At 35.8% G+C, this 27,122-nt stretch overlaps 2 protein-coding genes across 3 annotated transcripts; one reads left to right on the top strand and one right to left on the bottom strand.

The window, feature by feature from the left end:
• Window positions 1–20,223, bottom strand: LOC117339549 (WD repeat-containing protein 91-like). Of its 2 annotated transcripts, none has more exons than XM_033901228.1 (16): window positions 20,010–20,223; window positions 17,403–17,667; window positions 17,091–17,213; window positions 15,904–15,986; window positions 14,657–14,778; window positions 12,656–13,130; window positions 11,978–12,200; window positions 10,517–10,551; window positions 8,063–8,157; window positions 6,925–7,021; window positions 6,049–6,143; window positions 5,252–5,414; window positions 2,708–2,816; window positions 2,138–2,250; window positions 1,723–1,914; window positions 1–605 (listed from the first exon to the last, which is right to left on the bottom strand). In XM_033901228.1, the coding sequence occupies exons 1-16, from the start codon at window positions 20,130–20,132 to the stop codon at window positions 456–458; spliced, it is 2,463 nt and encodes an 820-aa protein (XP_033757119.1). In that variant the 5' UTR covers window positions 20,133–20,223; the 3' UTR covers window positions 1–455. The 2 variants fall into 2 exon arrangements, with proteins under 2 accessions (XP_033757119.1, XP_033757120.1); XM_033901229.1 differs by having other exon boundaries at window positions 12,740–13,130; window positions 20,010–20,221.
• LOC117339550 (omega-amidase NIT2-like) lies at window positions 20,212–23,094 on the top strand. The gene is made up of 2 exons (XM_033901230.1): window positions 20,212–20,767; window positions 21,661–23,094. The coding sequence occupies exons 1-2, from the start codon at window positions 20,239–20,241 to the stop codon at window positions 21,969–21,971; spliced, it is 840 nt and encodes a 279-aa protein (XP_033757121.1). The 5' UTR covers window positions 20,212–20,238; the 3' UTR covers window positions 21,972–23,094.
• Window positions 23,095–27,122: the final 4,028 nt, after the last annotated feature.

Below are 27,122 nucleotides of genomic sequence, written 5' to 3'. Positions count from 1 at the left end.
CCCAAACATATCTGGTGACATATTACCATTTTTACCACAACATAGAAGTACATATAATATTATAGTTTATATAAACTGGTTATACAATTAGTTTTATATATAAGTTTTGTATAACCAGTATTGTGATATGTTCAGAAATATAAACTAACACATGAGAGTGGTACTACATGGCTAATTAATAAATGGGAAAGTACAACAATATGATACATTTGACCTGAAATAGAAAGACATGTGATCCAGATAGTGATGACCCTGACACAAGAGTGCCCTAATTATTATTGCCTTTCATGACCTTGACCTTTCTAGGTGAACTTTCTAGATGAATTTTCCAGATGACCTTGACCTTTCCAGGTTACAATGGCCTTACAAGCTGAACTTAGCATTTATTGTACAACGCCCAGACACTTTGATCTTTCCTAACAAGAATATGCCAGTAACAATTGGACATGATTATTTTATTGCGAAAGCAGCGTATATATGTTGACCTTTCCATCCATAGCTCCAGTCAGACAGACCCGAGTATCGATACTAGGTGACCAGTCGACAGTGGTCAAGTTAGACTTGTGTCCACTCAGATCCAATGTTTTAGACAATCCACCATTTACCTGCAATGTAATGAAAAATTACTTTCTTTTGTTAAAACCACAATATATACAACTGTGACATGCTTCAATAGCCCAGTACCTAAATCAAAAATACAATCTCTGTTAATATTCATCTGAAAATAAAACCAAAACGATATACACTAGCATACTGGGTATTCCTAAAGCAAGATATGTCCCCTTCTGGCCCCCGTTAGAAATAGTGACAGTGACCTTGACCCAAAAACCCTGAAACACAAATTGCCCGAGATCTTTTGGTCCTTTATCATTGTGTGAAATGTCATCAAAATCCTTCAAGGAATGAAGCTGCTACATACATGTTAATATGTACAAGATAGACGAAGAGTAAACCTACAGTCCCCCGGTTTCACCGGTGAGGGACTAATAATAAACCGATACCACTTGGGACCACGAAGTGGTATGAGTTTGCTGACATATCATCATACCCAGATGTGTGAAATGGTTTTTAAGGGATCTGAGGAGGATAGATAAATTTTTGGTTGCATGATGCTGTCCTTGCTAATCTTCAGATAACTTAATAATGTGATCAATGTCATTATAGGCACAATCTGAAATTGCTCATGCAGAACATTATATACTGTAACTTTAAGTTCAGACTGTTATTATCCATTAAGATATTACTTGTACGGCAAAGCTGTTTGTAATCTACACACACACAATTTAAAAAGACAACAAATCAGGAACACTGAAGTGTAATTAAAATCTTTATTTACTTCATAACAAATTTAAGATTTTCAGAAAACTTGATAGAAAGACAGCATCTCATTAACTTTCTATAATCACTTGGCATCTGATTATTGGAATTCTTAAAGTCACCCTGAGAAAACTGTTCATCAATATGAGATGAAATGAACATCTTCATATTATGGATTCATGACATTCAAAATACCATTCCTAACAAGATCGAAAACTGTCGCCAGGATGACTGTCTAATAACCCATAACTCCCTCCCAAACCCCGATTCCCTCTCTACCCTAAATACTTGTCCTGATTCCCTCTCTAACCTAAATACTGATTCCCAATCTTACCTCGATACTTGCTAATTAAGCTAAAAATGGACAAAAGTATCTCTAATAATAACTTCATGGACTGTACTTACCTTGTAAATAAGGCCCTTGTTTTTGTCACAAGTCAATATATACTGGCCCTCCCCGTCAAACGCGAATAGTCTCCCCTTAGGGATCTCCTTTCCTCCGGAGAGTCCACTGGCAAGGAATGGAAGAGAGGCTCCTGGATGGATAGGCAGTTCCTGTTGTTGGACTCCGGGCTTGTGAACACTCCACTGCAGGAACTATACAGGAAGTAACGACAAGGAAGTCAAGAATATCATATCTATATCACTGCTGTAAAAACCTGATATAATGGCCAACACATTATAATGATCATCACTTATTGCCAACAAACAAGTTCATCTTTTATTACAAGTCCTGATATCATACTTACACGAACTTCCTCAGTCTCAAAATAAATTTTTTTTTAATGAATGTGGTGAGTATGAAATCTTTTTAACCTACCTTTGAGTCTGATCCCATACTGTAACATGTTGTCTCATCGTTGGAGAACTGTAGACTCTGCACTTCCCCACTATGGGCATCCCATTGTGAGATGCAACGGCACTGCTGAATGTCTGAAACACAAATATCAAGATTCAACTCCACAGACTTTTAATTTATTTAAGTAATTATATTATTTCAGTAGAAAATACATGGTAGAGAATGATTGTGAAACTTTAATCCACTTGGATCCAAACAGAGCCAAATGCAAAAAGTTCTAAGTGTACCAGAAAATGATCAAAACAACTACAATGTTCATGACTTTAAAAGGACAGAAAAAAAACATGCATACATTATTTTGTCTTGAAAAGCTAGAACACAAAAAAACCTTTTCTGTCTGATCTGGGCTTGTTAGTTCGTTTAATTTTGAAAACATATAAAACTGTTTTAGGGTGCTTCTGTAGTAAAAGAGTGGTCATATGGCATACCAGTGGGAATGAGGGAAGGGAGGTAACTCTGTTATTGCTCTTAAGTTAATTCTGGTAACAATTCACAACCAGAGAAGGAATAATGGTCAAAACGAAAACTTACCGTACATTCTAATAACACCATCAGCAGCCCCGGTCAAAAGAAGCTGACCATTATGATTGAATGAACAACAGTTGATGGCCATAGGACCAGGGTCAATGGGCAGCTGTTTCTGTAACAACACAAAACATTCTTACTGGTAAAAGTATCAACACATGCCATCTGACTCCCATAAGTTGAATAATTAAACACCAATAAAACACACGCAACCTATAAATTCAAGGGGTATGAATTTGTACATACGGTACCTTTTTCGAACGTTGTGAAATTGTACAATCCTTAACTTATTTTCTAACCAAATACTTTACACTCATATATATCTATTAGTATCTATGCAGTACTTTCATGTTAGGATGCTAAATGAAGACCCTACCTACAATTGAAGTTTATTATTTTCTCCTCTTTTTCATAAAAGGCATTTATGTAATTTTTTCAGCATTTACAGGCAGGTAAAGAAAACTCTTTTCAACTATTTTTGCTGTATTTGTTGTCACTCCAATCACTTTACATGTGCTGTATTTCTCTTGTAACAAGAGGCCCATGGGCCTTAACGGTTACCTGAGATTTGAAATATTTCAGTTAATTTAATTTACCCTTTTTGGCCCCGCCCATCAGCCCTCAGGGGTCAGTCAGGGCCAACATATGCATATTATCAAACTTTCATCCCATGCTGAAAATGTTAACCAAGTTAGAATGAATTCCAATAGAAATCAAACAAATCAGTCAAAAATTTAATTTCCCTATATAAACTATAGTAAAATTTAACCCCTCCCCAGGGGCAAACTTATGACCCCAGGGTCATTAAATTAATAAATTTTAGTAGAGCACCTTAAGACCCTTCCAACTATGAAAAGTATTTGATTCTACCTTATTTCGGTCTTGAGAAGAAGATTTTTGAAATTTCAGCCAATTTGACCATTTTTAGCCCCGCCCATCAGCCCCTCCGGGTCAATCAGTGCCAACATGTGCATACCCTCAAACTGCCATCCCAAGCTGATAATGTTAACCAAATTAGAATGAATTCCAATAGAAATAAAACAAATAAAAGTCAAAAATGTAATTTCCCTATATAAACTATAGTAAAGTTTACCCCCTCCCCAGGGGCAAACTTGAGACCCCGGGGTCATGAAATTCACAGCTTTGGTAAAGCACCTTCAGACCCTGCCATCTATGAAGTGTATTTTATTCCATATTATCCGAGAGTAGAGAAGAAGATTTTTGAAATTTCAGTCAATTTGGCCCTTTTTAGCCCTCGCCCATCAGCCCCTGGGGGTCAGTCAGGGCCAACATGTGCATGCCATCAAACTGTCATCCCCTGCTGATAATGTTAACCAAATTAGAATGAATTCCAAAAGAAATAAAACAAATAAAAGTCAAAAATGTGATTTCCCTATATAACTATAGTAAAGTTTACCCCCTCCCCAGGGGCAAACGTGAGACCCCTGGGTCATGAAATTTACAATTTTGGTAAATCACCTAAGAACCTTCCATCTATGAAGAGTGTTTGATTCCACCATATCTGGGAGTAGAGAAGAAGATTTTTGAAGTTTTAGTCAATTTGACCCTTTTTAGACCCGCCCCTCAGGCCCCTGGGGGTTGGGGACCATATAATTTACAATTTTGGTTGACCTTTAGCCATAGAAGCTTCCTGCCAAATTTCATTGAGTTTGGTTTAGGGGTTTTGGAGAAGAAGTCGAAAATGTAAATTGTTTACGGACGGACGACGCACGACGACGGACAAAAGGGGATTAGAATAGGTCACTTGAGACTTCGTCTCAGGTGACCTAATAAAACCCAGAGTCATCACAAACTCTGGATATATGTATGGGTTTACTGGAGTAGGAAGAAATAATATTGACTTTATACTCTCCATTAAACTGGAACAATATATCATCAGGCATTGGTGACAGGCCAATAATCAGAAGTATCGACCATTAATGTACAGTGTGACTAAAATGAAATAAACTGATTACAAAACCAAAATCATGAAACTTTGACCATGAAAAAGAAAGTGCTGTAAAGTATTACTTGAATTATGATACACAAGGGTTCCTGCATCCTCGATACTCCAGTAGTCACCCCTGGAGTATTGAGGATGGAGTTCCTACAGCTTTAAAGGTTTGTAGTAATTATTTGTGAGATTGTGAAAATTCATTAATACAAAGAAAATGTAAAACAGCAATCATTTTCGTTTTTGCGGTTCAAACGGTTGGATCAGTTGGACTGGTGTTGTTCGTTTATGACTAAAGACGAACCTGGTGATTTTATATTGTTTTCAGACGAGCCTCAACAAAGACTTTGAAGGCCTGTATTAACATTTGCAGGTCTGTTTAAAAACTGACGAACTGTTTTGTCCGCATAAACGAACAGGCCCTAATTTTCACAAAAAAAAAAGTTGTTTATATATTATAAATTAATTTGATTATAGACTGATATAAGATCTTATACAGATCCATGGTAGACTGGTAAACATTCACTGATCTTCAACAGCAGATAAATATTGATTTCTCTTACGTTATGACATACAATGATATAAGATAAACTAACATTGACTTTCATGGTACGTAGATCCCACAGAGTCAGCTTTCCGACCTTGCTGATAGATGAGGCTGGGCTGCCTTCCCCACTTGAGGATCCTGACCGAGCCCTATTGACTGAGGCTGAACACACGAAGGATCCACCCGCTGGACTGGTACACAGGTTGATAACCCTATAACATGCCAATGTCAAACAGAACACAGTTGTATCTTGATTATTTTTAAGTGTGTTATCAGAAAAGCTACATGACATCATAACTAGAACCTTTCACTCCTGCATGATGTAGAAGAGGAAATCTCAACTAGACAGTAAGATTAATGTTAATTTACGCACTAAGCATGAGGATTTTCTGATTTCTAACTTCAAAAATCTTATCCTGCAGTTTATTTTTTCCCCTGTCAGTATATTATACAGGGGTGATTGTTAAAGACAACTAATGAAATATAGAGGATAGATATCTCTTTGGGCACATGATAAGCCTATTCAATGGAGCAGCTATTTTTTTTTTATCTGTCTCAGCACAAAATTTGACTCAAATATAGCAAGTATACTTTTCACAAACATCTCTTTTTTAACCTTACTATATATCATGAAACATATGTTGTGTATAACTTTGTTTTTGTGGTTACTATGAAATTGTTGGCTAACCACGAACGTTTGTACTCACAAAATAAATTGAAAGCTCCACGAAAGAAAGTACACACAAACATTTCATGTTACACAGTATCCTAATCCTCACAAGAACCTTCATTTAGGTATGTGTATGTTACAAACTCTTTATATGTACATAAAATGGTGTCTTTTACCTGGGATAGCTAGCATCAGCTGTTGCTTCATAGAAGGACTTCATTTCTTTGACGTCGAAAAGTCGAATGTTTCCAGATCTGTTCCCCAATAATAACTGCAAAATCAGAAGTCATTTTATAGTCCTCTTTCGCCTAATCAATGATGGATATCTGGTATTACTTCACAAAAAATTATTTCTGTTGATAATTTCATTTTTCACTCTTTCTTTCAAAAGACTTTTCTTCATGCTAAACTTAATTGGTTGAGGTAAAAACTGTCTGGTTTGTGTATAACAAATCAACCAAACCGAGATCTATAATAACGATAGATTTGTTTATGTGAATGAATAAAAGTTTGGCTCCAGTGAATGCCAATAGGTTATTGGTGGCCCTAAACATTACACTTCACATCTTCTGTTGGTGAAACGAGTATTTTCATCAAAATATCTTAACAACCCTGACAAGATCTTACTGAAATTTTTCACAGTTACAGGGGAAAGTAAGCATGACCAAATAACCAAACTCGTTGGTTGATGCAGTTCTACTGTTCTGTACTTTATCTTTAATAGCTCAATATTTCAGTAATTTGTCTGAAAATTCTTCATTTATTTGACCCCAAATGAAGGTCATGGAGATATAAATACAGTGTTACTTCAGTGTGTGATGCCAGTATACTTCAAGTTTCAGCAAAACAACTTTAACCGTCCCAGACAAGATGTTACAAGACGTGATACTGGAATGAGACAATTCTATTCTGATGGAATACGTCTCCTTTTCATTTAGACAATTGTTGCATATATCATTCACACTCTCAAAGGTATAGGGACACTGGTTCAGTGGAAAAGTTCCTAGATATACAAGCCCATGATCTTGATATGTTACATGTTTTTAGCTTACCCATCTGTCAGACTTGCTGGCCCAGTCCAGGGACAGGAACGCAGACTTGGACATGACGGTAGCGGCGGTGGTAGGCTGGGGACTCCATGTCCAAACCCTGAACCAATACAGACAAAATGTTTACATAAAACCTGTGACACTCAAACACTCACAGGGCCATAAGGGCCCCATCCTGTAGCAATATATACCCCATAATCTTTGAGAAGCCCATATCGCTGAGATTGCTACATGTATTTGACATTTGGACTTCAAGAATGATCGCAAGAGAGCAAAATATACATCATACACCAAAGTCAGATATCCATCCGTGAAAAGACACAAAATTTGACGTTGACCTTTGCATCTAATGACTTTGACCTTTGATCTTGATTTTTCACCACAGTATGCATTTTTGTGACCTGAACATCTTGTCCAAATTTCATGTAAATTGGTCAATAGATACTAAGGTTATCAGCTGGTAACAAACTTTGTGAATGAATGGAAAGACAGGCAGACAGTGATTACTACAGGACACTTGTATCTCTGTTATGGGGCCCTGATTATGGACAGGATTTTAATGATTTACTCCTATTTTCCTTATTGCCCTCCGGATGACCCAACATGAATTTCCTTCACCCAAGCATTCTCTAAATATAATTTGGTTAAAACCCCTTTGTCTACATGGAAGGTTTGGTTTGTTTTTGGTTTGTTTTTGCTTAATGTCCTATTAACAGCCAGGGTCATTTAAGGACGTGCCAGGTTTAGGAGGTGGAGGAAAGCCGGAGTACCCACAGAAAAACCACCGGCCTACGGTCAGTACCTGGCAAATGCCCCACGTAGGTTTCGAACTCGCAACCCAGAGGTGGAGGGCTAGTGTTAAAGTGTCGGGACACCTTAACCACTCGGCCACCGCGGCCCCAGTTACATGGAAGGATAATGGAATATAAATTTCACCTAACTTTCCCCTTGTGGCCTCTTTTCCTGCACCTACAATCATTCCATTCTCTGGTTCAAAAGTTTTGTAATTAATGTTTAAATATAACGATTTCCTGAAATATTAACAGGCAAAATATTACCAACCAAAGATAACCTCAGAGCTTGAGTTTGTTAAGGACAGGGGATAAAGGAAACAAAAGAACTGTCTAGACACAACACTTACTTGACCACTCCATCCACATCTACACTGGCAACATACTGACCGGTATTTGAGAATCGACAATATGATAGTGCTGCTCTGTGTTCACAATATTCTTCCTAAAGTGCAGAATAGCAGATGTCAACAGGATATGTTTTTAAAGGATATTGAATTATAAGATAGTAACAAACTACAGTATATATTAGACAGCAAACATGCATTAAACAGAAGACAGTCAACAATAAACATTAAAAGTAACCAATTAACATTAGACAGTAAACAATAAACATTAGACATTAAACAATAAACATTAGACAGTAAACAATAAACATTAGACAATAAACATTAGACAGTAAACATTAGACAGTAAACAAAAAACATTAGACAGTAGACATTAACTAGTGAACTGTTGACAATAAACATTAGACAGTAGACATTAACTAGTGAACTGTAGACAATAAACATTATACAGTAGACATTAACTAGTGAACTGTAGACAATAAACATTAGACAGTAGACATTAACTAGTGAACTGTAGACAATAAATATTAGACAGTAGACATTAACTAGTGAACTGTAGACAATAAACATTAGACAGTAGACATTAACTAGTGAACTGTAGACAATAAACATTATACAGTAGACATTAACTAGTGAACTGTAGACAATAAATATTAGACAGTAGACATTAACTAGTGAACTGTAGACAATAAACATTAGACAGTAGACATTAACTAGTGAACTGTAGACAATAAACATTAGACAGTAGACATTAACCAGTGAACTGTAGACAATAAATATTAGACAGTAGACATTAACTAGTGAACTGTAGACAATAAATATTAGACAGTAGATATTAACCAGTGAACTGTAGACAATAAACATTAGACAGTAGACATTAACCAGTGAACTGTAGACAATAAATATTAGACAGTAGACATTAACTAGTGAACAGTAGACAATAAACATTAGACAGTAGACATTAACTAGTGAACAGTAGACAATAAATATTAGACAGTAGACATTAACTAGTGAACTGTAGACAATAAATATTAGACAGTAGACATTAACTAGTGAACTGTAGACAATAAATATTAGACAGTAGACATTAACTAGTGAACTGTAGACAATAAACATTAGACAGTAGACATTAACTAGTGAACTGTAGACAATAAACATTATACAGTAGACATTAACTAGTGAACTGTAGACAATAAACATTAGACAGTAGACATTAACTAGTGAACAGTAGACAATAAATATTAGACAGTAGACATTAACTAGTGAACAGTAGACAATAAACATTAGACAGTAGACATTAACTAGTGAACAGTAGACAATAAACATTAGACAGTAGACATTAACTAGTGAACTGTAGACAATAAACATTAGACAGTAGACATTAACTAGTGAACTGTAGACAATAAATATTAGACAGTAGACATTAACTAGTGAACTGTAGACAATAAATATTAGACAGTAGACATTAACTAGTGAACAGTAGACAATAAACATTAGACAGTAGACATTAACTAGTGAACAGTAGACAATAAATATTAGACAGTAGACATTAACTAGTGAACTGTAGACAATAAATATTAGACAGTAGACATTAACTAGTGAACTGTAGACAATAAATATTAGACAGTAGATATTAACCAGTGAACTGTAGACAACAAATATTAGACAGTAGACATTAACTAGTGAACTGTAGACAATAAATATTAGACAGTAGACATTAACCAGTGAACTGTAGACAATAAACATTAGACAGTAGACATTAACTAGTGAACTGTAGACAGTAAATATTAGACAGTAGACATTAACTAGTGAACTGTAGACAATAAATATTAGACAGTAGACATTAACTAGTGAACTGTAGACAATAAATATTAGACAGTAGACATTAACTAGTGAACTGTAGACAGTAAATATTAGACAGTAGACATTAACTAGTGAACTGTAGAAAATACACAATAGATACCGGTAGTTGACATTAAATACTAAACAGTACACAGAAAACATTAGAAGTAGACATTTTATGGTAACATTCCCCAGTAACTATAAGACAACAAACAAATCTTCAACATTATACAATAACCAGTCTTGTATAGCTTTTCCAAGCTTTTTTTCTAATACATGTACTAGATTATCTACCCAATCTGATTTAAATCAGGATTTACTACTTAACCTAGTTTGAACACCTAGGATCAGATTCAGACAGATCTCTTACAGATCAAAAGTAAACATCTTATTTTTATTTGAAATTTTGATATTCTAGAGAAAGGAGCCAGTCTAGTAATATTAGACACCAAACATCAGAGGTAGCAGAAAGAATCCATCAGAGTGTTTACATTAGACAGTAAAGACACAAATGTTCAAGACTTCACCTTGTAGATATTTATTTCCTTCCAAATGTATGACCCACTGTGTACTTTTATCCATTAAATAAGATATAGTTATTTTTGTTTTACTTACTTGACTTAGCAGTAGAAATGGACAGGATTCTGCACCTAAAAGTTACAAACAGATCTAGTTCACTGGATTATTTGTGATAAACAAGCTCAGTACCTGTACAAAAAAAATTACAAGAGGCCCAGAGAGCCTGTATCGCTCACCTGGATATCTCAGTGATTATGGCAAAGCCCTTCTCTTTGGACCCAAATGACCTAGATCTTTGGTCAGTTGACTTCTGATTTAATTCCGACAAACAAAATATTCATCAGTGAACAGATACAAAATTTGAATTTGACCTTTTGGCCTAATGACCTTGATTTTTGACCTCAATATGTATTTTTATGAACTGAACATATTGACCAAATAAATTCATAAATAAATGCTAGAGATAACAGCTGTGAACTTAATTTGAGGATGACCCAGAAAGACAGGTGGACAGAAAAATAGAGTGATTGCTACAGAGTGCATCCGTATCTCTCATATGGAGACCTTAAATTAAGACAAAATTCTGTCATTCCTATAAAAGAAAGATTTTAAAGAATTAGCCAAATTTCCTTAATTGGGCCCCACCCCTTAGGGGAACCAGAACCACCGTTTTTACAAAATTTATTTTCTTTAACCCAAGTATGGTACAGATCCAAATTAGACAGAATCCTGCCACTGAAACAGAAGAAAGATATTAATTTTTTTTCAATAATTCCCCTACTGGACCCAAACCTTCATACCCCTGGGGGTCCAGGCTCACTGTTTATTGAAAATGGGTTTCAGACCAGGTGAGCTAATAATAACTACATTATTAACAAGAGGCCCAAGGGCCTTAACGGTCATCTGACTCTAAAGACCCTCTAAAGTATGGTGGCACTGATGGCCATGGCAGCCATTGTGGATTTTGGACCGAGCAGAAAATAAACAACACTTGGTAAGGACCATCTCCAGGATCATTTCAGGTAAGTTAGAGCTGAATCCTGTAGGTGTTGTTCAGGAAAACCATGACTGCCTTTCATGTTACAAAATGGCCACCATAGCTGCCAAGTTTTTACGAGGCGGAAAAATAACAACAGTTTGTTGGCTTCCCTTCCTTAACATCCTCACCAATTTCCAGTTCAATGGCACCAGTGGAAATGGAGAAGAAGTTTAAAATGTGTTTTTCAAGATGGCGGCCATGACGGCCATCTTGGATTTCAGACCTACCCGAAAAAATAACAACACTTGGTCAGGATCATCTCAGGGTCATTTCAGGTAAGTTAGTGCTGAATCCAACTGTTGGAACTTGAGAAGAAGTTTGAAATAGGTGTTGTTCAGGAAAACTATGATTGCGCAATCATGTTACAAAAGGCCGCCGTGGCTGCCATATCAAAGTTTTTACGAGGCCGAAAAATAATCTTTAATAATTTTTTTACAATAGTTTACCATATTTTTCTATTAGCGCAACCAAAATGTGAATGTTTTACATAGATATGACATCAGATCAGTTTCTTATACCTGTTGGAGGTGATTTTGATTCAGAAGGAAACTGGATCATCTCCACCTGTTTAGGAAAGCCAATGGTTTTGGACGTCTCCACGACACTCACAGATCTAGTTGTATTAAGGGGTGTGACGGTGGGTGTGTCTGTGGTTCCAGCTGATTGGGCTCTGGTGACAGGAGGCGTGGATTTCCCCATCAAACCTCGCTTCACTGGACTAATATCTCCCTCACTTTGTCTCTGTAATCATGCATAAATCACACGTTAAAAGTATTTTATAACAGAATGCAGTACATCACAATGCATGCTGCTAACTGTGACTACATGATATTCTTTCACATGTAAAAGTGGCTATGCAAAATGTGAATGTCTCTGACACATGGCATGGTGTTTGACACTGGACTGAAGAGGACCCTGTCGCACCCTATGTCTGTTCCAGGGAGCCCTTTTGTCCTACAGTCCTGATGAATACATCAACTTTCTCATCAGAGGGAGATACACGCCACCCCCTTGTGTCGCCGAAGCACATGCTGATGGCTCTGAAAGGAAAGGAGCCAGCCAGCCAGCCAGCCATGAGTAAATTTACAACATGACGGAAGTTGATAAAAAGGAAAAATTGTGGAGTTATCACCCTGAATAAATATACAATTTACATCCCAATATAATAAACAAACATCAGAATGAATTCTGATTACCTTCTCAGTTTTTAGATCAGGGTTACCCAGGAGTTGTCCCCTTTCATTCATGTGCTGGTCAATAGCTTTCTGTCGTACACTTACTGCCAGGCCTGGACTCCCCTGGGGTTCCTCTGAATCAACCATGGTGGCCTTGGCTGGAGACCTTTGTACATTGCGGTCACCATGTTCTCCTGAATACTTCATCTGATCAGGGCCCCCATTTCCTCCTCGTGACTGGCCCTGTGGAGGGGTCAACCCTACCTGGACTTGGGAAGGTTTTAACTGCTTGGTCTGAATGTTAACAGGCTTGCTTGAGACTTTTGCCTTTGTAGTCGGCTTAGATACTGTCTTGGATGCTGATTGGTCAGTTTTCTTAGAATTATTGTTTCCCCCACTTCGATTGGTTGATTTTTTACCCAGGAGAGGTGGTGTAGAAAAATTGATAGGAAATCTTCGAGTTGTCTTTTGTTGTTTTTCTTGTTCAAAACTTTCACTATAAAATAAGGAAATCGATGGTTTGTAAGGTGATTCATAACAATTGTTTGTTGTTGACAATTTCAAAAATCTCTGAACATCAAAACAGAAATAAGAAGGTTGCCTATATCAATTATATTGTCGTGAAAATTGTAATGAAAAACTTACTGTTAATTTTATTTACCATTCCAGTCTTGAAAAATATTACTACTTTTGTAATAATGAACAACACACAAAAACAATTATAGTATATATTTTGTGGTAAATTTAGCAATAATTCATATATTGCAGGAACTGTTTTAAATTCATGATCAATAGAATCTTCCCCTACGAAGGGTATGACAGAGAAATCTCCAAGTCATGGGATGATATTCTATGTTGTCTTACCCGAGGATCTACCTCTAAGGGTAGGACAATGAAGAATATTACACTGAGGGTTAAATAAATTCTTCTGCCACTTCCTCAAGGTAGGGGATACATATTTTTCTCCCATCATTATACTGTCTCTGTGACATCATTGTATTGTCTCTGTGACATCATTGTATTGTCTCTGTAACATCATTGTATTGTCACTGTGATGTCATTGTATTGTCTCCGTGGCATCATTGTATTGTCACTGTGATGTCATTATATTGTCTCTGTGATGTCATTGTATTGTCTCTGTGACATCATTGTATTGTCTCTGTGACATCATTGTATTGTTGCTGTGACATCATTATACTGTCTGTATTGTCTCTATGGCATCATTGTATTATCTCTGCGACATCATTGTATTGTCTCTGTGACATCATTGTATTGTCTCTGTGACATCATTGTATTGTCACTGTGATGTCATTATATTGTCTCTGTGATGTCATTGTATTGCCTCTGTGACATTATACCGTCTGTTTTGTCTCTCATTGTATTGTCTCTGTGACATCATTGTATTGTCTCTGTGACATCATTGTATTGTCACTGTCTGATGTCATTGTATAGTCACTGTGATGTCATTGTATTGTCACTGTGATGTCATTGTATTGTCTCTGTGATGTCATTATACCGTCTGTATTGTCTATGGCATCATTGTATTATCTCTGTGACATCATTGTATTGTCTCTGTGACATCATTGTATTGTCACTGTGATGTCATTGTATTGTCACTGTGATGTCATTGTATTATCTAAGTGACATCATTGTATTGCCTCTATGACATCATTGTATTGTCTCTGTGACATCATTGTATTGTCGCTGTGACATCACAGTTTTGTTGCACGAACAAGCGATCTGTCCTAGGGGGAGACAGAGATATCACACTCTAGAGGGTGTCAGTAAAATCTTGAACAAGTGAAATGGGAGACAAATCTGAGAATGATGGGAGAATGCTTTAGCTTCTGACTTTATATCATACTAAGTAGAGACATAAATACTTTAAGGCTCCAGGTACTTCTAAAATGTATGCTTTTAAGTCTTTTGATCCTTTCAATGCTTGGCTTCTGAAAAAACATTTCAAATATTGACACCGAAATCAGCGGATGACAGATAACTACAATGTACAATCATACATACTCTGCCAATGCTGAAAAGTCATAGATCAGATCCATAGAGTTAGCTCCCCTGCTAATGGGCTCATTTGGTGGTTGATTTCTTAGTTGGCTTTCAGTCTCCGGTTTGTGGTTAGATCCAAGAAGCTGGAATACATAGAAAAAAAAACTTTGATTATCTGAATATAATTTATTTGTTGTACTTTGACTATACACATATATCTTTGATTGAATTTTAAAATCTATACCCTGTAGCTTTGGGAAATTAAAGCTAGATTTCAGTACATATATGATGCAAGTTTGTGTATATATAGCACTGACAGTAGATGTGGATATTGGGGGTTAAAAATAAGTACAATGGTATGTTTAAAAGTTGAACTAGAAAATGTCTGTAAGACAGCAATGCCTCGGCTGCCATGTGACCTTTGCATAAGTATTGGCCAAAATCCATGAAAGAATGAAGGTGCTAAGTGTTTTAATTGAATCAGCCGATGCTTTTCTATATAGAGCAAGTGAGACCTTGGCCTTGACCTTGGAACACTGAAACATAACAATGTCCGAAGTATACCTTGTACTCATACTGGAACTATGTTTAAAGTTTGATGAAACTCTTTGAAAGAATGATGTTACTAGGTGTTAAAATTGAAACAGTTGATGATTTTCTATATTTAGCAACAGTGACCTTGGCCTTGATCTTGGAATCCTGAAATACCAAAATGTCAACAGTATACTCATACTTGACCATTGTATAAAGTTTGGTGAAAATTTGTCAAAGAATGAAGTTGTGATTGATGTGTTAAAATTAAATCGGAACAGGACGGTGTCTATGAAGTGACTTTGACCTTGGAACCCTGAAGCACAAAAATTAATGTATTTTGTGTATAAGCTGTGTTTTGTGTATGAAGTTCCATCAAAAACTATTAAGAAATGATGATGTGACACAACGCAATGACAGGATGGACAAGGGCAATGCTATAGACCCCCCCCCCCATTTTATGGCGGGAAAATAAAAATATAGATTAGGAAAAATCAAGTTATCTGAAGTATGATAATCTCTAGCTGATGCACAATATATATATTATGTGTTGCTATTTTCATGTCACCAACAACCTACCTAGTCAAAGCTGAATTTTCTTGTAGAAGCTACATCTGTACACATACACCATTAATATTTCTAATTCTCCATAACACAGAATGACTACCGCTACTACACAAGTACACAGGGATGATAGGTTTTATTATGATCAAACAGTAATTAATGTTTCTTCTCACCCTTTGTTTCATCATCTCATTCTCCTCTTGTAGGTTTTTCATCCTTTTGTGCTCAATGTCAAAGTTTAGAAGGGTAGGAGCAGGTTCAAAAGGTCAAGGTCATAACTCGGAAATTGCTTTGAAACTTAAGATAAGAAAGGCTATTTAATAATTCCCTACATGAAACTGAATGATGCCACAAATTTTAAAAGAGAGTATCATTACACAGAATTGAGAGAATAGATTTAAGTATAAAGTTTCTATTGCAAAGTAAACTTTTATATTACACAATTCCCTAAATACTGCACACTTTTAAAATGCCCACTGACTAGACTATCGAAGTCTACTAAATCATTTTTTTCTCTTTGTTTTTTTTCTGAAATTTTCCTTGTCTTCTTTAAAATATATCATAAATCACTTTAAAAGAAAAATTACAGGAGGCCCAGCGAGCCTGATTCACTCAACATGAAATGAAATTCTGTATGTATAGCTTGATAAAAAAAAAAAAAAAAAAAAGGATTTTATTTTCATCAAATTAAGACAAAGTACACTTAACTTGAATCTCATTGAAGGGTCATCTAAATAACAAATCCTGTGATATTTTAGCCCATTAATCACTCCTATGGTACAACATACATAAATGTTAGTTACTTGATCAATTGTTAGTAAGTATATATCATGTGTAAACATGGGCATTGGTGCAAATTTCTGAAAAAATCCCCAAACTCTACGGTATAACTATTTTACTTGAAAATATCCTTCTTACGATGATCAGATGTGTCTGATCAGTCATTGGAGCATTTTTATCAATTGAAATGCCATATTTGTGTTATATTATTCACACCTGCCATTTGCATTTCAAGGTCAAAACAAATTCAGTGCTTATGCCTTAAGTCAAATCCAGTTAAACAAATGCCCCTATTGTGTATTATAGACACGTATGAGGATAACAGGATAGTTATTTTTCAGGTTTGATTATTTGTGTGACTAATTCTTGATTATTTGTGTAACTAATAATTGTTTATTGATGCATCTAACCACAAAGTAATTCTACAGAAGAAACTGTTATACAGCAAATTATTCATGAGTTAAAATTTGAGAGATTACATGCCCAGACAAACATTTTGGTATATGACTTGTTTAGTTCCAATTTGTTCATTCTTAAACAGCAGCATTATTCATAATTAATTGTCACTTGAAAAGGATATGCATGGCCTGAATGATGACACTCAGGAAGTTGTGTAGAGATAGGAAGTAGGTGTCCTGCCAGTGCTTTGTAAAGTACATCACAAATGTTGTATTCTCCTCAGGGGACTTGATGAACGGGAAAGCTAAAAAAAAATTAGATCACTTTTTTAAACATCCATGCTACATTCATCAATACTGATATTACACCTGCCTTTCATCAGATATCAAAATATTACTGTGGTATTTTAACATAGAGGCAACACAAATCACAAAAAAAGAATAGAAAAATAACTCAATGAATAAAAAACAGATATCCAATATATTTTACTTACAAAACCAATCTTTAAATTCTGGCTGATTCTGGATTTCTGGCGTCATTTTTTCAAAGAATTCCCTGACTTTGTCCTGATGGTTATTTTGTGATGCATACACTATGTAGAATTTCAGGAGTCCAACCTCCAGTTTACGAACGCTTGGCATATATCGCTGCTCCAGTCGTGAGAAAAGGCGATGATTCAGGTTGTTCCAAAATTCACGTAATGATGCAAGATCATAGGTTACTATGTAGCTATAAAGCTGTTCAACTAGCCTGTCAGCCTGAAATGAATGCAAATCATTGATCCATTAAAATGATGAATGGCTCTTTTATATTATCATTATTAACTTCAGGAAATAAAGACATAACATCTCATTAAAGGAACAGACTTATATGTAAGGAAGGGGCCATGAGGTAAAGCCCAGGGAGAAACAGACTCACAATCTAAAACCTGTACAGTCCAGACAGAATTGTCTTGTCTGTCCTATGCCAAAGTGACATAAATTCCTGTATTAAAATGCATAAAATATGCAAAAGTTAATAAAAGATTTTCAATTATTTTATAAAGTATCAAAAAATGACCAAGTTTCCACCTTTCAAAAAATTGGTAATTTGTTTATACTATAATCCAAACAATAAGAAATTTGTCAAAAAAAACTATTCAAACAAATATCTTTTCATAATAACAATTTGTAACAGAAGTAAGGCTATCAATAAAATATATACTGATATCCAATACCCGGACAGTTTTAGGGGGCACTTAACTGTCGCACAAATTGAGACTGTCTGGACTTTCTGAGGGCGTTTCGAGCCCATTTATTACCGGCCATTATTATAATGAAGTGTCTCTACTCTGTAGTAAACCTCTACTGACTGACAATTACTTCTCATCAATGTGGATATGTACAATGTGAACATTCACAGATTTTCGCAAATAACCTTGTCTGACTAGAAAACACAATACAAGTCTAATTTACAAACAAGAAAATTCTTGTTTGCCATATATATCTAAAATGCAAATATGAACATGAATATGATGATAAAGTCTGTATGAGTCATATGCATCAGCCTAATCCATAGGTTTCTGGTGTCTTTATTTTTATAAGATCACAGACTTAAAAAGATATATCTAATATTAGTTGATCGACCAATATCATATTTTTAAAGGATACCAAAAAAAATAGAAACATTTGGCAGAGTGTCAGCCAGGAAACAGTCAGCAATCTTATTTCAACAATTTCATAGGCTCAACACGTCAAGAGATAAGACCTCTATAAAACATCTTATATATCTACGTATACAGTATATATATAGAAATATATTTATCTATTACATTTCACGTTTTCGTATCTGCAATAATCTGATACTGATTGGTCTACATCGGATCACAAATTTATGCAAATAATATCAAATTGCTCTCTGTGATAGTGATAAAACATTATATTTCAAGCTGGTGCAAGTGTTCTGTGATGTAACTTCAGCCAATCAGATTTGTCAGACACATTCCATCAAGTTGTTCATGAGTGCAATGCATTGTTTTGTCGAAGATGCAGTATTCATGACGTTGTGGTGTTAGTAAAAATGACTGATTATGAGAGATATTTCATTTGCTTGCTTAATTGTTTACGTCTTATCTATGAAGTTCTTATATCTATTTGTTTTACTACAGCTTTGGTCGATAGTTCAGTGTGCATTATTGAATGTACAATCAAACCTGCTTGAACAGTCACCTTGAATAAGCGCGATCACCTCTGTTATCCGGCCAGTCTGTGCCTCTCTGTGGTCCGACTGATGGAAAATACTATATAATAAACCTTAAATAAGCGGTCACCTGTCTAACACGGCCAGTGGTCATACTGTATTGAGCAGCCATTGTGTCCGGAGGTAAACACCTGAGGTAATCAGATGACCAGATTTTATTATTTTTTGTCACATGATTTGTTTTTGTTATCGAAAATCTTCACACTCAGACCCTTCACACTTGTCAAGTCTTTGCACATTGCACGCTATCATGAGAAACTTTATGTGATATGTAACAATTGGAGATTTTTTCAGATGCAATAAATTTATGAAAACTTTGGTTTTTTGTTGTGAGCTTCTGGTGAACCTGGATTTAGCAGCCACCTGTCTTAAGCAGCCATTTTCTGTCGGTCCCTTGGGTGACCGCTTAATACAGGTTTGACTGTATGCTTAAGTGTGTGTTATCAATTTGTCATACGTATACGTGCATTATCAATGATTGCTGGGTTTTTTTTCTTCTTCTTTTTTTTTGTAATAAATTCGGCCAAACATCGTTATCGTTTGTTTTTGTCTTATTGTTTGGTCAGTGTAATTTGGTTTCTGTTTACATCAGGCCAATTCACTTATTCAGTAACAATGATTGCTATCTATGTACAATGTATATCAGTCAACGGCCTTTAATAAGATTTAACGTTACTGTTATGGACCTCCTTGCGTTCCATTCCCAAAGTAGATTCAAAACCATCGAATGTGCTTGCATTCACAACACTTTCTGGTTAGCTATTCCGCTGCAAATATTTCCTGATGTTTATCTTCGCAGTTCTCACGTTGATTTTCCGATTTACATCGTATCACTCAACCCATTCAAGTGTGAGCTACTTACCCTTAAACCTCTCTCTTTTTCATTTTTCAATTCCGCTTCAAATGCCCTGTGAGCGCTCGTAAAACCTCGATACAGCAAATAGTCTTTGACCATTTCATCGACTCTACCAGTAGCAGCCGCCATCTTCCTCCCCTTTTGTTCGTAGCTCTCGGACGATACATGAACCGCGAGCAAGAAATACGAGAGATTCCGTAAACACTTTTGCAAGGGAGACTACTCTGAATTCACAATGGCTACTTTCCGTTTAGCGCTGGTGCAGCTGGCTGTCACTGCAACTAAAGCTGACAATCTTGTAAAAGTTGCAAAACTGGTGAAAGAGGCAGCATCTAAAGGAGCCCAGGTTATTGCTCTTCCAGAATGCTTCAATTCTCCTTATGGCACCTCGTATTTTCCGGAATATGCCGAAAAGATCCCAGGAGATTCAACACAAGTTTTGGCAAAAGCTGCAAAAGATAATGGAGTTTTCTTGATAGGAGGATCCATACCGGAAAGGGACGGCGACAAATTATTCAACACTTGTACCGTATACAATCCGGAGGGCACAATGATAGCCAAGCATCGGAAGATGCATTTGTTCGATATTGACATCCCCGGTAAAATTAGATTCCAGGAATCTGAAACGTTGAGTCCTGGTAACAGGTTCACTACATTTGATACACCATACTGTAAAATCGGAGTGGGCATATGCTATGATATCAGATTTGCTGAAATGGCTCAAATCTACAATAAGAGAGGATGCAAGCTCATTGTGTATCCAGGTATGATTTTTAGATGTTCTAGTTTTGTCTGTTCAGAAGTCCACATTTAAGACATTTAAATAGATAAGCATTATTTGAATTTTTAAATAATTGAATGATAAAAGATGAAAACAAGCTTTATTTGATTATGTGGTAAAAATCGGGGAGTATTGTCTGGTTCAGGTGACTTAGAGTCATTTCTTTAGTCTTCTAGAGAGGACTGGTGTACACCAGTTTTCTCTACAATTATTTATATATATCTGTCTTTTAGCCACAGATTTAATTGTGAAGGGGGTCTAAATACGGGGGGAAACTTCATCCAGTGAAAAACCTTAGTGGCGGGCAGGAGTTAACTTTTCTTGTTCGACTGGAACTCAAGTCCTCTTCGGGAAAGCAAGCAAGTTGTATGTCAGCTGGCCTTCCATTAATTATAAATAAATATCTGGTCAGTCAAATGTCTAAAATCTGGTGTTAAAACTGGAGAAAATGGTTATGACAAAAGTCAATTTATACCATAAAGTATTAGAACAATGTACTTTGTATCATATATGTACAATAAATGATTTATCATGTCAGAAATATTTGATGGTGGAACAACCAGAGTTAGAATTATTATAAGCTTTTGGGGTATTAGAAGACCTACCTGGCAGTCATGGTACTTGAGTGATTGACAAATCCAGTTCTACTACAGTATCACACAGGGACGTGTATGTCCCCAAGTATCACCATCATTTAACTTATTTTGTTAATTTCAAAATGGTTATTATAATGAAATGAATATATGAAGAACGCAAAATTTCGTTTTTTCAAAAATATGTAAGATAAGACTGAATTACCCATACAGGTAATCCTATTATCATTAGGTAATAAAAGTTATGTTGCTATAAAATATATTTTTTTAATCATACTTCCAGGGGCTTTCAATATGACAACTGGGCCTGCCCACTGGGAACTACTTCAGAGAGGACGTGCCCTTGACAATCAACTGTATGTAGCCACAGTTTCTCCTGCCAGGGATGAAACTGCTTCTTACCATGCATGGGGGCACAGTTCACTGGTGAATCCCTGGGGGTCTGTCATTTCAACCATGGAACATGAGGAGGGCATCATATATGATGATGTTGACCCAAGCTATGTGGATGAAGTGCGAGCTCAGATTCCAATTGGATTCCAAAAGCGAAATAATATTTATAAGGTTGAAGAAATGGAGGAAACGAAAAATTAAACTTCAATTCAATTTAAACATAAGAGGATTTTAATTCTATACCAACATTTTTCACAAAATAAAAAATTGGAATGCTGTTTGGTAGATGCAGTTGATAGTATGAAGTAATGGTTGTGAAATGTATGAGGCACCAGCACAGCTTCATTAAGGCCAATAAATATGAATAATTGAAGTGACTACAATGATTCACAATTGTTGTAAACATAAATAGAATATGTATGTATATTTTAATCAGTCCCTTAAAAGTTAAAGTTGTTTTCAGAATCATGTAATCATTAATTGGAATTTTTTATCAAATTTTTATAAGGTCACCTGCCGAAGGACATGTGAGCTGATACATTGGTGCCGCATCTGTCGTCCATTACATCAATGTGTCTGGCTTCAATTTTTTAATTACATATGAATTATTTCAATTAGCTAAAAGGTCAGTGATCAGCCAGTAGCAAATTAGTGACCATGACCATGACCTTATTTGAAGGTCAGCAGGGACAAATGAGCTGAAATCTTTGAATGACTTCTTCTTAAGAGACTATGGGATACCATACCAAGCCAGCAATATGCTAGAATATGAAAGGCCTACAAAGTATGACCTTGACATTTCAGGGAAAGAGATCAAATTTGTTCTCTTTTTCCTGGTCATCAGACTTGGGATAATGAAATTTTGTAAAAGAATGGCTGACATGAAAGGCTAGAATTATTATGATCTTGGTAGACTTTAAATTTAACAGAGTTGTGATTTTTCACAAAATTCTAAAAAGTATTAGAGTCACTTCACAAGCTACAGGACAGGTGGGCAATACAGGCCTATTGGACTTTTGAATATTTTGCATTGTGACAGGGTGCCAAGTGCTCTTATGATCTATTATGTCCACCTGATTAGTAGCTACACCTACTGCACAGCCTAATTTACATGTCTACTGTCCAGGTGCTACACAGAGATGAATTAGATTTGCTTCACCTATTCTTATGTAATTATATTCCTGTATAAGTCACTTTTACGTTATATATCAACCATGTATTATATTTTACCTGAATCAATACAAAATATTGGTATTCTTTACATTCACTGCAAATGTATTAATTAATGCTGGATTTATATTATGTGATTAAACCTTATACCATTGACCTTGTTATTTATATGTATCCTACCTATCCGAAGGGCAAATGATCTTGTACTGTGGTAAAGTGTTCATTGCTTTTTGGTTAATCCAACGTCAATATTTATCTTCTAAATTCAGCTTCAATGCCATTTCAATAACCAAGACATCTAGAGTCAATATATTGATGAAGGTCTTTCATTATTGGTCTGTGCAAATGATTGAAATCAACATTTTTTTAAAAACCAAGAGACTAAATGTCATGATGTTGGCCTGAAGCATACTGGGATGAAGGGCTACCATTTGTTCAAATTAATTATACCATTTGTTCAAATCAATTACCTTGGCATACTTTCAAGGTCATGGGTAAATTGAGTTTAATTCTTCGAAATTACCTTTTCTAAATAGTAAGGGGCCGAGAGTAATGAAATTTAGCATGCTGCAATGAAGGACTGTCAATATTCTTTAAATGAATATTTTAATGACTATGACCAATCCATAACACCTTTAATCAGTAGGTGTCAAATGTGATTGAACAATCTCGTCTTGGTAACCAAGGGGCCAAGGGTCACAATATTTGGCCACTGTCTTGCTCTGATGAATGGCAGCAAAGTTTGTTCACGTAACTGACCTTTCTCAATAACCACATATTATGTGGGTGTTGGGCAAGCTAGCAGAGGGTGTCTTACATGAACCAATCATCTATTTCTTGCACCCAGGTATTAACTGCTGACTTGAAACACAAAAGAGGCGACTATCAATGCATTCCAAGTAAAACCACCAAAGCAGACCAGCTTTCAACTAAGCTACGACACTTTAAAGAAGCCTTACTTTGCTTACTAAGTATAGTCGGGATACAGTTACTGGCACATTATTAGACCACCATCATCAGATAGTAGGCTATTCAAATTGTCCTGCATCCATGGTCCGTCCATCCATAAGTAATTCTTGTTATTGCTATTTCTTGAAAAGTTGTGCTAATTCAATTTAGATTTGTGATCTGAAAAACCAAATGATGGACAGACAGCCATCTTTGATTTTGATCATTGAAGTTGGTTATTGTTATTTCTTGAATAGTACTGTAGGGATATTCCTCAAACCTCTTTTGTAGGTTCCCCTTGGTCCCTAATTGTGCTAATAGAATTTAGATTTGTAATCAGAAAAACAAAATGGCAGACAGACAGCCATGCATCTTTGATTTTGAGAATTGCAGATTGTTATTGCCATTTCTTTAAAAGTACTGTAGGGATGTTCCTCATTTGGAGGTTCCCCTTGGTCCCTAGTTTTGCCAAATTCAATTTATATTTCTGATAAAAAGATTTAAATGGTTGATCACTCTGGGATCTCTTGTCATTATATATTTAAGAGCCTTTTAATAGAATATATAGCCAAACAGTCTCTAAATTGGCATACATCACAAAAATATCAATAACTACACCTTTTTATTTACAACCAATGCTAACATAACATACATTTCCATAGAATATCTACCTGATACCATATAGCCAAACAGTCTCTAAATTGGCATACATCACAGCAATATCAATGGCTACACCTTTTTATACATAGGTGATCTAGAGTCTTACCACTGCTAACATTACAGAAACTTCCATACACTTTCTCCTACATACCATACCACACTGCTCACTTGAGAGGCTTCCTATTGGACACACGCCAGAAACACCTCATTTTACTCCCAACTGAAAATCGAGCAACTGAACATATATAGGCATACCACTTGTAATTACAGAACCACAAATAATTCTTTAGTCTACTTAAACAACTTGTTACTTTCCTAAGCCTGGTCTGAGCACATTCCCCACACAAACCATGCTATGCTGACATTTTGATTTACCCAGTCATTGATTGCAAATAATGCAATTGTACAGTCTTCAATAAAATGCTTCATCAGCAAAAAACTATTGTACATTTGTACATACCCAGGCAGCAAGGTAGCTACATTCTCCAGTCCTTATTGACCTGATCACCTGCTCCAAATACAAATAATACACTGGATTAGATTCTTAGATTCCATTTCTTTAAACAATTCAACAGTAAAAAATCAGTAAATCAGAAAGCTCTACTTAGATCTTTCTTAGAATTCATATGTAGGTTCCCTATGTTATTAATTGATTAAAGGAAAAGGGGAAAGTAGGGAAAAGATCGGTCAATAAAGATTATTCAATGGAGGCAGCCAAGACCCCTCTGGGATCTGCAAGATCAGTCTATCATAGGATTATATTGCATAACATTCAATGGTGCTAGCTAAATAATAACTTTGACAATACTCGGTTAATGGATAAGAATCTAGAAAACAGCATGCAATGATGTTTGGCCAGCATGGATGGGATAGAGTGTTTAATTTTCCTCATGTAAGTGATTTTTAACAACTTTCAAGGTCACAAGGATAGATAAGTTAAATAATAACAATATTATCTGAAGATCCATAGGGTTGAGAGAAACAGTACTTGGTTATGTTATATGTAGGCTAGCATTATTGCATATTGCATAGATTGGAGGTAAAAACTGAGTGTAGGGAAAGGCCACAAGCTAACATTAAATGGTGAAAATCTTAAAGTATTCAGTGTTAATAATAACAAGAGATCCCAGAGGGATCTTGGCGCCCACCATTGAATGATCTTTATAGGTTCCATGTCAGATTGATCTTTTCTCTACTTTTCCCTTCCTCTAAGTCTTACTTTAAGATTTAGCGATAATGGCTGTCTGTTGGCCATGTTGTTTTCGGATTGGTCCCAAAATGCAATACCAGGGATCAAGGGGAACCTACATATGAAATTTTAAAAAGGTCCCTTCAGAACCTTCTGTAAAATAGCGATAACAAACTTCAATTGTCAAAATACAAGATGGCTGCCTGTCGGCTAGGTTGTTTTCTGACTGGTCTCAAAATCCAATATGGATAACTAGGCACAGATGGCAACCTACAAATGAAATTTCAGAAAGATCCTTTCAGCAATTTCTGATAAATAGCGATAACAAACTTCAATTGTCGAAATCCAAGATGGCTGCCTGTCGGCCATGTTGTTTTTTGATTGGTCTCAAAATGAAATATGCATAACTAGGCACCAAGGGGAACCTACATATGAAATTTGATAAAGATCCCTTCAGTCCTTTCTGAGAAATAGCGATAACAAACTTCAATTGTCAAAATCCAAGATGGCTGTCTGTCGGCCATATTGTTCTTCGATTGGTCTCAAAATGCAATATGCATAACTAGGCACCAAGGGGAACCTACATATGAAATTTGATAAAGATACCTTCAGTACTTTCTGCGATTTGAATAGCCCACCATCTGATGATGGTGGGCTAAAAACCTACAAGAGGAGATTGAGATGATGAAACAAAGGGTGAGAAGAAACATTGATTACTGTTTGATCATAATAAAACCTATCATCCCAGTGTACTTGTAGTAGCGGTAGTCATTCTGTGTTATGGAGAATTAGAAATATTAATGGTGTATGTGATACAGATGGGGGAATTGTGAGAACAAGGTTATCTTGTAACTTCTACACGTAAATTCAGCTTTGACTAGGTAGGTTGTTGGTGACACGAAAATAGCAACACATAATACATATATTGTGTATCTGCCTATCATATTTCAGATAACATGAATTTTCTAATCTATATTTTTATTTTCCCGCCATAAAATGGGGGGGGGGGGGGAGGTGGTCTATAGCGTTGCCCTTGTCCATCCTGTCATTGCGTTGTGTCACATCATCATTTCTTAATAGTTTTTGATGGAACTTCATACACAAAACACAGCTTATACACAAAATACATTAATTTTTGTGCTTCAGGGTTCCAAGGTCATAGTCACTTCATAGACACCATCCTGTTCCGATTTAATTTTAACACATCAATCACAACTTCATTATTTGACAAATTTTCACCAAACTTTATACAATGGTCAAGTATGAGTATACTGTTGACATTTTGGTATTTCAGGATTCCAAGATCAAGGCCAAGGTTTACTGTTACTAAATATAGAAAACCAGCAACTGTTTCAGTTTTAACACCTAGTAACATCATTCTTTCA

Source organism: Pecten maximus, chromosome 12 (genome assembly GCF_902652985.1).
Source record: "Pecten maximus chromosome 12, xPecMax1.1, whole genome shotgun sequence".
Classification (NCBI taxonomy): Eukaryota; Metazoa; Mollusca; class Bivalvia; order Pectinida; family Pectinidae; genus Pecten; species Pecten maximus.
The sequence above is the reverse complement of the archived record's forward strand: the minus strand, read 5'-3'. Positions and strand labels throughout refer to the sequence as shown.